Genomic DNA, 15,293 nt, shown 5'->3' on the forward strand with positions numbered 1-15,293 from the left:
GGAGGGTGTACAGCAGCTGAAGACACTACTTTTTTCACAGGATGTGGAAGGGCAGACATGGAGCAGAGCAGGTGCCGAGTTGCGGTAATTTTCATGGGATGGGAGGTGGAAGAGAGGAGCAGAGGTCCCAGGTTGAGGAGGAGATGAGAAACCAAGGCCCTCCTGTGTGCCAGGAGAGCCAGAGCAGGAAGTAGAACTTTTATTTTTGGAGGGCGGGGACAGCAGGGGGAGAAGTGAGGAGTGATTTTCAAAAGCAGAAGTGATTTGGAGTCAGCATTAATGGAGCAAGGAAACGTCATTAGTAGACCATCTGAGGGCATGACTGATGTACTGGGGAAATGGAGATGTATCAAGGGAAACTAAATATCTATGACTAGTTAGGATGGGAGACAGGAGAGTATAGAGATTAATCTTTTCGTAGAAGTATATGTTGGAAATTCTTCAAGCCTTGAGTGCATGCTCTCATTTGAGAATTTCAAAACAATTTCTTAGGTATGAGCTAATCAATTTACAACAATATTTTTTAAATAAAAAGATACTTGACCATCACATACTCTAGTTTGTATTTAAATATCATTTATCTCCTTAAATGTGTTGAGCTCAGTTGTTGGCCAGATCTAAACTAGAAGTCTCCATTTTTTAATAAAAAGACTTGAAAGAGTGAGCTCCAGGGAAGTATAGCTACCTACCTAATATGGCACTTACAGATTAAATAATACAAAAAATTCTTTCCTTTTGGAACTGAAGTTGATATTCATAACATACCAATGTCCATTTGACTCCATAGCTACCTGCATGTTAGATGGCTCTACACAACATATGTTGTACACTAGGCAGCACTGAAAAGTCAGCATTTACCAGAAGTTACTATATCCACTCTCTTGTAATGTCGAGGACAGTGCCCAAATAAGATCAGCCCCGTCTCCCTCAACTGCTGCAAATGATGCTGCTGAATGCAGTCCTTTCATTCTGTCTCTATGACTTGGGCTCCTAAGTGCTGCGGTAATACAAATAAATAATAATAATTCATAATAATAAATAATGATGTTGATCTCCAGATAGCAGTAGCCTGATACATTTGAAACTCCACCTACTTTGGCTGTGGAAAGGGGGAGAATCTTACTCTTTTCATTCTCCATACACCCTGAGAGCCTCCTGACTTTGGAAAGGAAGGGAACTAATAGCTGATCCCCTCTTCCCTCCTCTCCCTCCCCACATCCTGAGAAATCTTCCCACAAATAACTCCATAATCACTGTTCATAGTTTTTCAGTGCAGCAGATGAGTGAAATCAAACAGAACTAATGTCAGTTTCACTGAAGTCCACAGGATTATCAAAAGCAGCAGTGAACCTGAGCAGGGTCTTGTGAGTTTCACTCTGCTGCTAGCAGCAGAAGCACAGAGTCATCTGTCCACAGACTCAGGAAGACAGCTCTGCATTGGTTCACCTATGGAAGATTATTTTGCAGCCATAAGAGAAGGTAGATAGTTTCCTACTCACAAAATGGCACACTGCTGAGTGGCCTTTTTAAGTCCTGAACTGACCTGCTATAAAGTCATGGTAAACAAACAGCAAATACCGGATCCAGACATGCCAAGTAAAAAGAAAACCTTTACTGCTGAGTGCTGAAAAAGGTTATTTTGATAATAATGTATAATATTATTTCTACAATGTCAAACTTGCATGGCACTCTACAGAAAAGTAGAAAAGGTGGTGGAGTTCTTTTATACAGGTCAGAATATCAGATCTTAGAAGTTGCAATTCTACAAGCAGATGCTGCTAAAAACCAAAATTATTGGAGGCATACATTCTGACAAGATCAGAGTACAAAAGAGGAAAATATAGGGAGGTGGTTGTGTTTAGTTCACAGATTTCTATGGTTTTCCTGCATAAAGCAAAACAACAAAAATAATTGCTTATTTTCTTATTTCTAATTTATGTTAGAATTATGCTAGTTTTTCCAGCAGCAGCATTTCTAAAATTACACAAGATGAACAAATTTGCTGAAGATTGTAAAATTGAGCTGATTTTTATACTTCCATCACAATTGCCTTTTCCATGCTTTTTGTGAGGACTTACAGTAGAAACTCAGAGTTACGAACTGACCACGCAACCACACACATCATTTGGAACCGGAAGTATACAATCAGGCAGCAGCAGAGACCAAAATAAAAAGAAGAAGAAGAAAGCAAATATAGTACACTAATGTGTTAAATGCAAACTACTAAAAAATAGAGGGAAAGCAGCATTTTTCTTCTGCATAGTAAAGTTTCAAAGCTGTATTAAGTCAATGATCAGTTATAAACTTCTGAAAGAACAACTATAACAATTTGTTCAGTTATGAACATTTCAGAGTTACAAACAACCTTCATTCCCAGTGTGTTCGTAACAGAACTTAGGAGCATAAGCAGCGTTGTCAATAGAATCTACTATGCTTGCAGTGCCAAAAAGAAAATAATGATGTACCTGGTTATTGTTTTTAGCAGCTGAGTTGATCTGAGCTGTACTTGAGGAGAGGGAATCAAAAAAGGCTTGGTCAGCTACTGAATTGCCACAAGGAAATCCATCTTTTGCACCTTCAGTTAGAATCTGAAAACAGACAAAGCTGTTTTAAGACATCTGTCATTCTTATAGGAAATAAGTTATATCATTTTACATGCTGTTGTTATTTCAACTGTTCTCAGAGTCACCAGAACTGCTGAAATTAAAGGATTTTTAAAAATGAGTTGATACAATTCCATCTTTAACAGCAGACAATAGAATCAGCTCCAAATTAACAATTCAGAGCACTGGGTACACTTCCTGCATTCAACGATACATCAAATTTGGGTATTAACAACAAGTAAGGCCCATTGTTTTATGGGGACTGGAAGAGGACAGGAAGAAGTCTATTTTTGTATGGCCATGTAACAGGCAATGTCCTGTTAGTTGCATCACTACATAATTTGGCGGCGGGGGGGGGGGGAGCCTACACCAGAATCAGATTTTTTTTTTTTAAATAAATCCTCATTCTTGTAGTTGTTCAATTATTCTGGAACAGGATGTGCGTATTATTTTTGGTTCTCTTGTGAACTACCAGTGACAGTTTGTCAGTGAAATTAACATTTTACAGATTAGCAATCTCCTCTACTTATAACTTCTCCTTTCTCTAAAGGAGATACAGTACACTAGGCAGCACTGAAAAGTCAGCATTTACCAGAAGTTACTATATCCACTCTCTATCCTTAGAATAGGCAGTAAGTATGATATGATCACTTGACTTTAAAAAAAAAAAAAAAAAGTATTTGTATATGGTATGCAGACACGTGTTTACTCTGACCTTCTAAACCAGTGGTTCTTAACCTTTACTGCAGTCTGCACTCCTTTGGTTCTCAAAATATGTTCTCGCACCCCGTATCAAAAATTATTGACGTAGGTCAGTTCTTTAAATCTAGATGTATTTTTGGTTTGTATATTACAGTAATCGTTAAAAAATGTATAACGTTAATAAATGCATAGGTTTGATGAAACAAAGTAGTTGTACTTACGTGCCTGTGCTTAATTTGTTTTTTGGATGATTTACCTTCTTAAAAAAAAAAAATCTGGCATGTCTCGTGCCCCCAGAAAGGCCATCTCACACCCCCAGGGTGTGCGTGCACCCCAGGTTAAGAACCACTGTTCTAAACTATTAATACAAATGAGTTTTAGTGGAATTAAGTACTGCCATCTTTCATCGGGGCTTCAGTCTAGAGAATTAAATGAAGGTTTCCAATATTAAAAGAAATAAACAAATAAAAGCATGGAATCTGCTTTAGCTCTGCTTTACCAAGTTTTTCTGTATTGTAATATGGTGGTCTCTTACTTCAACATAATCTGTTGGAACAAGTCCCCTCTCTCCTTTGCTGTTTTTTCCTTCCAACCAACCTCCACCTATGTCCTAAAGAAATAAAAATAAGCATTATACAAATTTTCTCTAGATTAAAGCATACTTCAGCATCTATTATGATTTTTTAGTTGATACTTGAAAATAGTATTTGAGAGAAAGGTGTGACTGAGAACTTGGGCAAATTGATTTAAACCTTTCAGAGCATCAATTTTCTCATTACAAGAGGAGGATAATATTGACTGGGCCTCCCTCACATAGCTGTTGTGAATTTTAACTTGTAGGAAAGTATTAAAAAGCTAAGTTAACATAACATTAGCTTGCAAAGTCAAAAGAACTTGAAAAATTAAGGTTGCGCACACAACCTTAATTCATCCCCCTTGTGTACATGCATGATGATAAAAGACTTGAATTACATGAACACATACTGTTCGTACAGTACCCCTGCCTCATTCAACACACAGGACAGACAATGCTCAGGGAATGAACCAGAGTTGCATAGTCACTGAAGCTGTTTGTAGGATCCCCACCTCATTTGCTGCAGATGTTGGAACTGAATGGAGGCAGGGAACTGCAGGAAGAGTAAGGACTGTCTCATGCGTTATGGCAGGTGAATGCCACACCAAAGAACTCAGAGAATAGTCTCTCCCATCCTTTTTCTTGTCTGTCTAGTTTGTAAGCTCTTGGAGCCAGAAACTGCTTCTTGCAAAGTGTTGTACAGTGCATAAGACAAGGGTGGGGAGAGGCGCTAGACCTCACTGGAGCCACTAGACACTACCATAATACGTATACTAAAGAACAAGATACTTCAGGCTTTGCAGCCTTCATAAATGAAGTTGACTAGGGCTGATATCAGGACAACATGACCAGGAATAAACTGGGCCTATTAGAAATCGAAATGTCTCTCAACCATAATGAGCTGATTCATACATGGTAAATTAGGCCTGTGTATGCTAAAGAATCTCTGTTGACCTGCAAATTTCTGAATCTCACCTGTTTAAATATATATTTATTTTCAGTATATTAAGTGAAAAAAACAAAATCAAATAAAGTTTATATGAAGATAAATGGAGATTTATATTGATGACAAATCTTCAATTACATCTTACTGAAGAGAGATTTATATACAAACAAAGGTGCAGTTAACACTCACTGAAACAATTTTTGAAGGTTTTTGTTTGTTTGAATGATCTGCTAATATTTACACACAGGTTGCCTGATCAATGTGAACCAAGCTAAGCCACTGAATAAGCAGTTTCCTGAAGTTCTCAAAAGTCTAGCACTACACCTTTTGAAAACACTTCTGTTGATGCTCTCTGGCACCTGTTCTTCACCAGCGCCCTAACTCTGCGAAGCATTTAAGCAAGTGCTTGAAATTAAGTATATGCTAGTTCCAATGACTTCAATAGGAATTATAATTCGCTAAAGTGCTTTGATGAACCAGGACCCAAAACTAAAGGCCACCTTCGATTGGTGCACAAGACAGATGCTTGGACATTAAGGGTATGTCTACATTGCAATGCAAGCCTTGGGTTAGTGGGACTCGAGTCAACTGACCGGTGTTAGGAAACCCTGGGCTTGAGTGTCTACATGGTATTTTAAACCTACATAAAGGCTTTTCTAACCCATGCTCAAACTTAGGGCTCAGGCATCCGCACTGCAATGCGCAGACCTGAGTCAAAGTAACCATATCCCAAAGTCCCTATTGCCCACCCCACCACATGTGGCTGCTCTAGCCCTAGGAGCATGGTGCACTGTGGGAAAACTGTACTGCCTATTCTGCACATTATCATCAAGCCGAAGCTTGCTCTATAGAAGTCTTGATCAGTTTACTCTCCACTGCAAACCGAGGGGGTTCTCTGATAGCACGCTTGCAGCTCAGTGAGCAGAAGAGAATGGGTTAACACTGACCTGAGCTGCTGCTTTTGCAAAGAGGGGGTGGCTTCCATTTTTAACAGATTGAACTGCAGATTGTTGGGGGAGAGAGAGAGAGAGGACTAAGGAAGTTGGCTCAAGGAACTGTGGGATACTTCTGGCTGACTCCCAGGACGCAAGTCAAGCAGGGCTCAGTCTACATTGCAAAGCAATAGGGCTTGTACCCTGGATCCCAGCTTAAATAGAGCTCAGACCCCCCAGGGGCCTGGACCCCAAGTTCGAGCCCTGGGTTAGCACAATTAAAGTGTAGACATAAGAGGGGTTAGGGCTTGAGCCCAGACCCAAGCACGGGCTTACATTGCAGTGTAGAGCTACTCTAACTTATTACAAAAGAAAAAGTTTTCTACAAAACTTGATAGAAATGTTTTCATTACTTTTTATGGATTCCAAATTTCAATTAAAGTGTTCGTACAGAAGTAAAATCTATTCCTACCGAGCTTCAACAACCCGTTATAGAGCTTTACTATGAGACTATGGACTAACAACAATGGACTAACAGCAAAAACTATTCTTTCACTAGCCAAGATGAGTGAAATATAAAAACAACAAAAATACACACAGCATAAATAATAACAAGTGTGAATTAAAAAATAATATATGTTTGCAAGTGTTGCCAGTAATTCTGGTAGAAAAGATTTTAAAAATTTCCTAAAATCTGATTGATATTTAGTTAGGGAAGTCAAAATTGTTGATTCTGCAAAGACTTAAGCTTGTAGAGAACCTCATACCACTTGAATAATCCCATTTAAATTAATGAAACTACTCAGACGGCACAAAGTTTTGCATAAAGCTTAAGCTTTTTACAAGATCAGAGCTTTAATATTTCTCTCCCATTCCATGAACACTACCCTAACAATAAAAGGATCAATTAGAGACAGAAGTTTTGCTGTGTTAAAGCCTCCATGTAAACTGGCATCTTTGCATTTGGACAACATTTGGATTTGAATGTGAAAAATGTTTTAAGATGAAATTCATCAGTATTTTAGAATGGACCATTGAAATACAAACAATCAGTGCAAAAACAGAGAGACTACATAAAAATGCTGAATAACTACCTCAACCCAAAAAAAAGACAATAAATTAAGGTTTAATGGTGTCACTATCATTCACATGTTCTTGTGACATGGCACTAAAGTACAGATGGTACGAGAGGACAATACTGATCAGAGACCACTAACATGCCTAGGTACAGAGGAGTAAAGTCAAGCCTAATTGTCCTCTGAGCTTGCTTTTATTAATTTAAATTTACCATTACTGGAACAGTCTTTTGCATTTAATTTATTTGCCTTTACCCTAGAGGGAGGAAGGGAAAGTGTGCAAGAGCTTTCCTATTAGATGCCACTCAACCTCTCTTTTGAGCACAAACCCCTAGAAGTAGGTCAGTGCATTGTAGCCTGGTTTCCATTAGATTTCTCTTACCGGATTGGTAATTATGATGATCTCCCCTTCGTTAACCGTCAGCTCATTGTTTCCAGGTTCAGCAGCAAAGTCATACATCACCCGAGCCTATGGGCAGAAAGAATCTATCAGTGACAATATTCTACATTTAAATATTCAGCATTCATGTTGGAAAATATCAGCAGAACTTCATGATTCATAACCATTAAGAGAAATGGTTGGGTGGGAGGAAGGAAGGGTGTGGGACAAGCAACACAGGTGACGTATCACACAAATCTTAATACAATGTGCATTTGAACTTGAAAATGTCAATGCCAAAATCTGCTTCCAGATTTAAAATGCATCAAAAAACAAAGCCACCCCCACAAATCAGGATCTGTGATATATAGCTCTCTGAAGAAGGCAAACAGCAATTATCTGATTCTACAGCCAAAGGATTACATCTTAGCAAGCAGCCAAATAAACCACTGTCCGCAGCATGCAGGACCTATTGGTAGAACTAAAGTGAGAGCTCTACTCTGATTTTTAGCAGGTCGTCTTTCACTGCTAGAGGCAGAAGAAAATCAGTTCCCTAATGTGCTATTCTGTAGGAAACACTTCTACTCTGACTCATGCAGGAGGACTGTTTTTTGAAGTGGGCATTTCAAAAAGAGGATACAAAAGTCATACTCATCTGAAGTTCTTAAACTTTCAGGTAACCACAGCTATACATAAATCAACATGAAACTAGATAATCTTACAATTCATTTATTGTGATTGTTCCTCTTGTAAGTTTGAGGAAATAAATACTGAACAATACTAGTTTTAACTTAACTAGAATACACATCCCCAAAGAATGTTGTCAGTGCTGACCTTTGGCATTGGCCTTTGCCTAACTGTAGTTCAACTTAATTTGTTTAAAAACCTAACCTAAGGGTATGGCTACACTTGCAGATGTACAGTGCTGTGAGTTAAACCCGCCTTCGTACAGCTGAGTAGGGAAAGCGCTGCAATCTGTCCACACTGACAGCTAACAGCGCACTGTCGTGGCCACATTTGCAGCTGCATTGGGAGCGGTGCACTATGGGCAGCTATCCCAGCATTCAAGTGACTGCAACATGCTTTTCAAATGGGGGTGGAATGTGACAGGGAGCGTGGGGGGAGAGAGAGTGGGTTTTTGGAGTGCTGAGAGTGTATCAGCATGCTGTCTTGTAAGTTCAGAACCCCCTTTTCCCCCGCCTCTCTCTCTCACTCACTGAAAGCAAACAGCAGCTGTTTCCTTTTTTCCTCATGGACAAGAGAAGCAGCCGATCCGGACCCCAACACCCTCTCCCCTGCCACTGCCTCTCTCTTCAAGCAAGCATTAGCTGTCGGCACTCCAAACGGAGCCTCCCTGCCTGCCTCTCACTCAGTTTTGGGCTTGGTCTGGAACTCAGGATCTAAGATCCCATAACGGGGAGGGCTTTAGAAATCACATCCCTATCGAGCACATTACCCCACCATGTAGACAAACCCTAAGGCTGCAGAGGGAGGGAAAGCAAGAGAGCACCAGCACAGAATACTGGTGTAACACATTGCTTTGTGGTCATTATGTAGGCACGCTAGCATCCCCACAGATTTTGCTCTCATATCCAACCTCAAATTGAAGATTCATTTTAGCTGTAAAATTTCTCATGGTTAGTGTCAGTACAGAGAGAAATTTTTCTGTAAAGCCTAAAATAAAATATAAGATAGTGTTTTAAGTAGGTACGCTTAAAGAGAAGCAAAAATGGGAAAACAAAAAACCATGCAAATTTGAACCCTAATGCCATATCTACATTACACGAACATTACATCAAGCTATTAAATTCTCTCTTCTCCTTTAATCAAGTACACCATTCTTAAGAAATCATGTCTTCTGGGCAAATTTGTACTTACTACACGCTACGGGGAAATTTTTCCCTATGAATGGAGACACATCCAGATTACCATATGTTGTGGAAGGCTAACTTAGATACAAGTGATGCAATGTATAGCCATGAATGCAAGTGTTAGTAAAGATGTACATAAAGGAAAAGATTTGCTGTGTAGCTTTGGATTTGTGATGTACCCTGCATCCACTCCCGGTTTGATCCTGGCCAGCTTGGGCGTAGTGTTGCTGTATGGCAAATAAAAGGTAACTGAGTGATGAATTCCGGAGTCAAACTGCGTTTTTGGTAACTGAGTGGCAGAGGGTCTCAGGGGTGCCCAACAAAAAAGTGTAACAATTCAACTGTTACAGGAACTTCTAGGCACTCAAACATTTATTGGATTCAGAGAAGGGCTGACCATACTATAAAATTATTAAGTGATTCCTGAATTTGTCCCCAAATTAATCCAGTAAAATTTAACCACAAGCTGTACATTTATCATATGCAGTATGTAGTTAACTAATAAACAATTTCTATTAGTGTTGTTCATGAAGTAACCCATTCCTTTGGGGGGGTGGGGGAAGAGTGGTGGAGAAGAATAAAATAAGTTAGAAACCAACGCTTAGTAGGTTAAGCCCAAAATGGCTGAGATTAGCTAGAATGAATATCTAGCAGGGCATCAAGCCTATGCAGGATTGCTCCCTAGTGTGCATTTTTTAGCCTAGTGATTTTTAAGCTAGTTTTAAATTAAGTGATGGAACTTCTGTGACTTTCTTTAGGAGACTAAACCATATCCTGATATTCATACTAAAAAACAAAAAAAAACCCAAAACTTTCCTTAATTTTACCAACTGTTCCTAGTTATCACCCCCTGTACTATCCTAAGTCTCTCTCCCTCGTTGACATTTACATTGTTCACCCATCTGTAAACTGTTATGTTAGCCCTTAGCTGTCACTTGAACGCAGAGGCAAGATGAGTGAGGCAGTGTCTGTTCCTGGACCAGCTTCTGTTGGTGGGTGAGAGAGAGAGAGAGAGAGAGAGAGAGAGAGGCTTCCGAGTTTACACAGAGCTGTTCTTCAGGTCTGGGAAACATACTCAGAAGTTATGTCTACACTGCAATTAAAACCCACGGCTGGTGCATACCACTGAATCGGGCTCACAGGGGTTCAGGCTAAGGGGCTGTTTAATTGTGGTGTAGACTTTCAGGTATGGGTTGGACCCCAGGCTCTAGGACCCCTGAGAGGGTCCCAGAGCTCAGGCTGCAGCCCAAGTATCTACATCACAATTAAAACAGCCCCTTAGCCTGAACCCCTGCAAACCCAAGTCAGCTGACATGGGCCAGCCACAGGCTTTTAACTGCAGCATAGACTTACCCCAACTGTCACAGCTAAATGCAAGGCGCAACAGATTGTTTAGCATAAGTAGTTAACACACCTTTCAACTGACCGTTCTGTTCTTTCTGAGGCCATGTCTATGCTATGGGCATTACAGTGGCCTCAGAACAAGTGATGAGGGGTATATCCCACTACAAGAAATACTGCTTAAAAAACCTTGTAGGCAATTGTGACAGATTGGGGAATCTGTCTATGTAAACTTATGAATCACATTTGATTTTTTTGAACTCCACTTCTGACTATAACCTTCAGTGTGAATTAAAACTCCCATGAATATGCAACAGAGCCATCAACAAATTGAACAGTCTTACCCTAATTGTTCCATTGGGCTGCCAGGCTCAGCCATTAACTTCTAATGACCCTTTATCAGAAGGGAAAATCAAAAATCCTCAGGTGGAAAGAGAAACAGGAAGAGGTGTCAGACCCTGCTTTTAAGAAAGGACAGGCTTTCTTGCAAGAGGCCAGACCATTGCCAGAACCAGAGAATTAGAGCAGGAGGAGTGGAGGGCCAGAGGCACCTGCCCCCCACCTAAAGGATACTGACCAAACTCCAAAGGACTCCAAAGAGGAAAGAGGACCCTTGAGGGAGAGAATTGCCTGCATATGTTCATTGTTTTTCCCATAGGTCTGCAAATCTCTTGTGCTTTCTGGGAAGAGAGGAGGGGGCAAAAGAGGAGGGAGAGAGCATTTAAGATGTTCCGTTGCAAAACCTGCGTGTTACTTACTTTATCTGCCACGTATCCCCGAAGGGTTAAATGATACACCAGAGTGCCCATGAGGCTGCAGCTCTGGAGAGAGCATGTATCAACTTCTGTGGAAACTTGTGGAGGCTCAGAATTGGTCTTCAGACCTTACGGCAGCTAGAATGCAGGGTCCCACCATTTCCACAGAGGGGTGCCAAACAGAGAGTCTGTCCCCGGAGAGTGTACCTGAGAGGCCAGAACTAGAGACTATGTCTGGATGCTGCTCAGATCCAATGGCCTTAGGAACATGTGGGGTCGAAACATTGGGTTCCATACAACAGACTGGTGACTGTCCACTAGGGATACTCAGCCAGGGCTGTAACAGCAATATTAAGCATTTTTAGAATGTGTATTATGTTCTGAATCCCTAATAATGAATTTGACAAAACCAACACAAAACACAACTTGCTTTTTAGCAGTGTGCATGTGTGAGAAAAATCAAAGAGTGAGCAACAATACATTTTCAAACACAAATGGTGTCTGCATGGTATGGGCTATTTCAACCAACTTCTTCAAATTCCAATTCCTTACATACAATCTGTGTATCCTCCCCCCTCCTCAACTTATATCATTAGATTCACTTCTTACATCTTGAATTGACTTAGACTGCAAATAGAGCTGGACAGAGGACAGAAATTCCATTTGGCAAAGCATTTTGAGATTTCAAAATAAGAACGAAACCAAAAAAAGTGTCAAAATTCTCTGCAACAGAAAATTTAAAAAAATTTGTTTCAGCTTGATCAAAATATTATGATTGAATGAGTTTTTTCATTTTATCTTATAACACATTTAAAAATTCAAAATGAAGTAATTTCAAAACAAAAAACCCGTTTCATTCTAAAAACTGTCTACATGGGATGTTTTGATGTTGCAGGAAAAGTTTTTCCTGACATTATTTCTTCATTTCTCCAAAATGAAGTTGCTGTGAAATCCAAACCATTTCATAAAGTATTTCAATTTCAACAGAACTGCACTTTCCAATAGGAAATGGTCCATACTGTCAAAATTGATGTTATTTTTCAGAAATTCTGAATATCATCAATTTTGCTTGGTATAACTATAATGTAGCAATAAGATAGCTCATCATCATTCATCATTCATGCCCGTCACCCCAACCGGGGTATGGGCCGCCAACCACAGATCTCCAGAGTCTTCTATCCTGGGCCATCTTTTATTGGTATGAATTATATGAACATATTTAACCTATAAAGCATTTTGAGGTCCTTCAAAAAGAAAACCATTATACAGAAATAAGTTATTAATCTTCTGCTTGTATACAGTAATATGACTTTTTAATCCATATTTTGATTTCTACATACCCACAAGTATTTTAGATCTAAACAGACTCTCTCCTGCAAAGTTACAAATTAGTAGCAAGATGTAAAAATATAACTGAAATCAACCCATGTGTGGGCAGATCTGAGGCTACAGAACCACAACTGAGGCTATGGCTGCACTACAGAGCCTGCAGCTGTTCCCTGATAGCGCTGTTAGTGCAGATGCTCTAAGCCAACAGGGAGAGCTCTCTGGTCAACTTAACTACTCCAGCTCCCACAAGCAGCAGTAACTATGTCAGCGGGAGAAGATCTCCCACCAACATAGCGCTGTTCACACCGGTGCTTAGGTTGGTGTAACTTACATCGCTCAGGGGAGTGGCTTATTCACAACCCAACATAAATGGTTGTGTGTACATAGCCTGAGTATCTCAAAGCTTATGGTTCCAATACAAGTGGTAAGGGAAGTTGATTAGATGTTTTTAAAAGAAGAAATAATAATTAAAAAAAATCACTAAATTTTTTTATGCAAGCTTGTAAGCTATTAGAATGTATTACAGGAAAATCATCCAGGAGTTTTGCAAACATCATCCTGAAGCTCTCTGACCACCTGTCATTTGTCTCAGATTATAGATTTAACAGGCAGTGAAACAAGAGAGAAAATGTACAAAAGAAAATGTTCTCCAAGTACCTTCAAGTCTTTTGCACAGAAATATGGATAAGGAACTTTTAACAAGAATGATTCACATGACAGTTAAGAACACATTTCATCAGAGTCTACAGTATTATTTTCCTCTTCTTACACCTATTTGCAAACTGTTTCCAAAAGCCAAGATTTTGGACAACTTCCATCTTAATAGCTCACCATACATATCCTGACTTTTGCCATCAAGCTATGTAAAAATGGATTTTTTAAAAAAAACTTTTTTAAGTTAGTATGTTAGTTTTCTACCCAGTACACTACAGTTGTCTAACAGGGAATTAAGTATGAAAGGACTAACAATTGAGGGGCAGAGAATTGAGAACAATCCCCAAAATGATCACTGACTTAATTGAAGCTGTATAGACCTAAACTAGCACCTTCTGGGCCACTCACCAGACTGTGGTGAGGGGATTCAGCCACTGAACCCCCAGATGTTTTAGGCCTATGCACTGTTTCTATTGTGGGGCCTCTCAGCACCCTCTCAGGATGCAGATCTTTTATCTAGTACTCCTCTCCTGATAGCTGTTACCACACAGCCCAACCCCTGGAATGAGTGTGACCCCTCAGTCTCCCCCATAACTTAAACACAACCTCTCCCAGAAGTCCAGCCATGTGGGTATTCTGGACCTACAGTTTACCTCGTCAAGGGGCATGTGAACAGCATTAACTTAACACACAAACCGATTTTGTACAGCATTCTAAAACCAGAGTCTTTTTCTTAATAGCATGAAAAATACATAGATCTATAAAAAAAAAAAACACTACACACATTTCTCTGCTTCAGTTCCCTCACCACTTTCTGAGCATTCTTTGTGCTGGGGTCAGGGCCCTTTTGAGCCACCTAGGCTCCTTCTGCTGCAGCGTATGGGTTCTCTTCTCAAATATGGAGCCTTCTCTGGCCTTGGCTGATCCATCCCCTTCCTCTCTCCTGCCCAAAACTTCTTGTATGGTTTCCTCAGGGCTGGTCTACACTAGTTAGGTCAACTTAAGGCAGCTTATGTCGACCTAATTTATGTCAGTGTCTAAACTACAGCCTTCTTCCCACCAATATAAGTGCCCTAAGTACACAAACATAACTCCACCTCCAGGAGAGGCTTAAGGCTTATGTCCGCATAATTAGGGCAATGCAGTGTGTATTGGCTAGCTTGTCAATTTCACAGAAGAAGCCTGAAATTACCAAGAAAGCCAGGCAGCTAGAGCCCAGCTCTCTTCAAGAACTGGGTGGCTGGACCCTGCTCCCTGCTAGGAACCAGGGTAAAAAGCCTGAGCAGCCTTCCCCACCCACTCCCTACCAGGAGCCGGACCACCTTGTCAATTTCATGGGTCAGTGAACAGGGGGACAAAAAGCCCTGGGTGGCTTCCCCCGCTCCCAGCGTGGAACAGGGGAAGGGATTGTGGAGGGAGGGGCAGACAGCCAGCCAGGACCCCGGGAGCCTGTGGGGCAGCCAGGCTTCTGCCAGCAGAGCCGAGACACTGGGCTCTCAGCAACCCACACTGCCCCTCTTAGGTCAGTTGATGTGTTCCTGGTGAGGACATACACCACTGACTCAAGGAGGTTAGTGTGGGCATGCACCACCACAGTAATTATTGCAGTGGCTGTAAGTCAACCTATATTAGGTCGACTTAGGTTTGTAGTGCAGACATATCCACAGGGTATGTCTACACAGGCAAGTTTCTGCACCACAAGTTATACCACTTTTATTAAACCGCTGGAATTAAACCGCTGTTGCATGTCCACACTGTGCTCCTTGTGACACTGCAGCACAGCCACATTAGCAGCTCTTGCTATGGCAAAGATAACAGTACATTGTGGTAACTATCCCACTGTGCAACTGGCTGCAGGGTGCTTTGGGAAGGGTTTGCAATGCCTCATGGAGCAGGTACAGTGTCACATGATGCAGGTTTCCCATCCCCATTGTTCCATGGCCATCCTACTACATTGCCAGCTGCTTTTCAAAGGGGGGGGGGGGAGAAGGAGGAGGGAGACTGTGTGACAGGGAGTGTGTGTGTGTGTATGGAATGGGGGAAGAGAGACAGTGTTTTGGGGGACAGAGTGTGTCAGCATGTTGTCTTGTAAGTTCAGAGCAGGAAGCAGCCAGTTCTGAGGCGGGGGAAA

The 15,293-nt window shown here is 40.8% G+C and overlaps 1 protein-coding gene across 4 annotated transcripts in view; it reads right to left on the reverse strand.

Annotated features, from left to right (window-relative positions):
* Positions 1-15,293, reverse strand: part of LOC120400663 (palmitoyltransferase ZDHHC14) — a 326,414-nt gene that overhangs the window by 58,503 nt on the left and 252,618 nt on the right. For all 4 annotated transcript variants that reach the window (XM_039529551.1, XM_039529549.1, XM_039529550.1 and 1 more), the window contains 3 exons: positions 7,216-7,302; positions 3,841-3,915; positions 2,466-2,588 (listed from right to left, as the gene is read on the reverse strand). In XM_039529551.1, the coding sequence (XP_039385485.1) occupies positions 2,466-2,588; positions 3,841-3,915; positions 7,216-7,302 (285 nt within the window). The remainder of the gene's footprint in view (positions 1-2,465; positions 2,589-3,840; positions 3,916-7,215; positions 7,303-15,293) is intronic.

Source organism: Mauremys reevesii, linkage group 3 (assembly GCF_016161935.1).
Source record: "Mauremys reevesii isolate NIE-2019 linkage group 3, ASM1616193v1, whole genome shotgun sequence".
NCBI classification, from domain to species: Eukaryota; Metazoa; Chordata; order Testudines; family Geoemydidae; genus Mauremys; species Mauremys reevesii.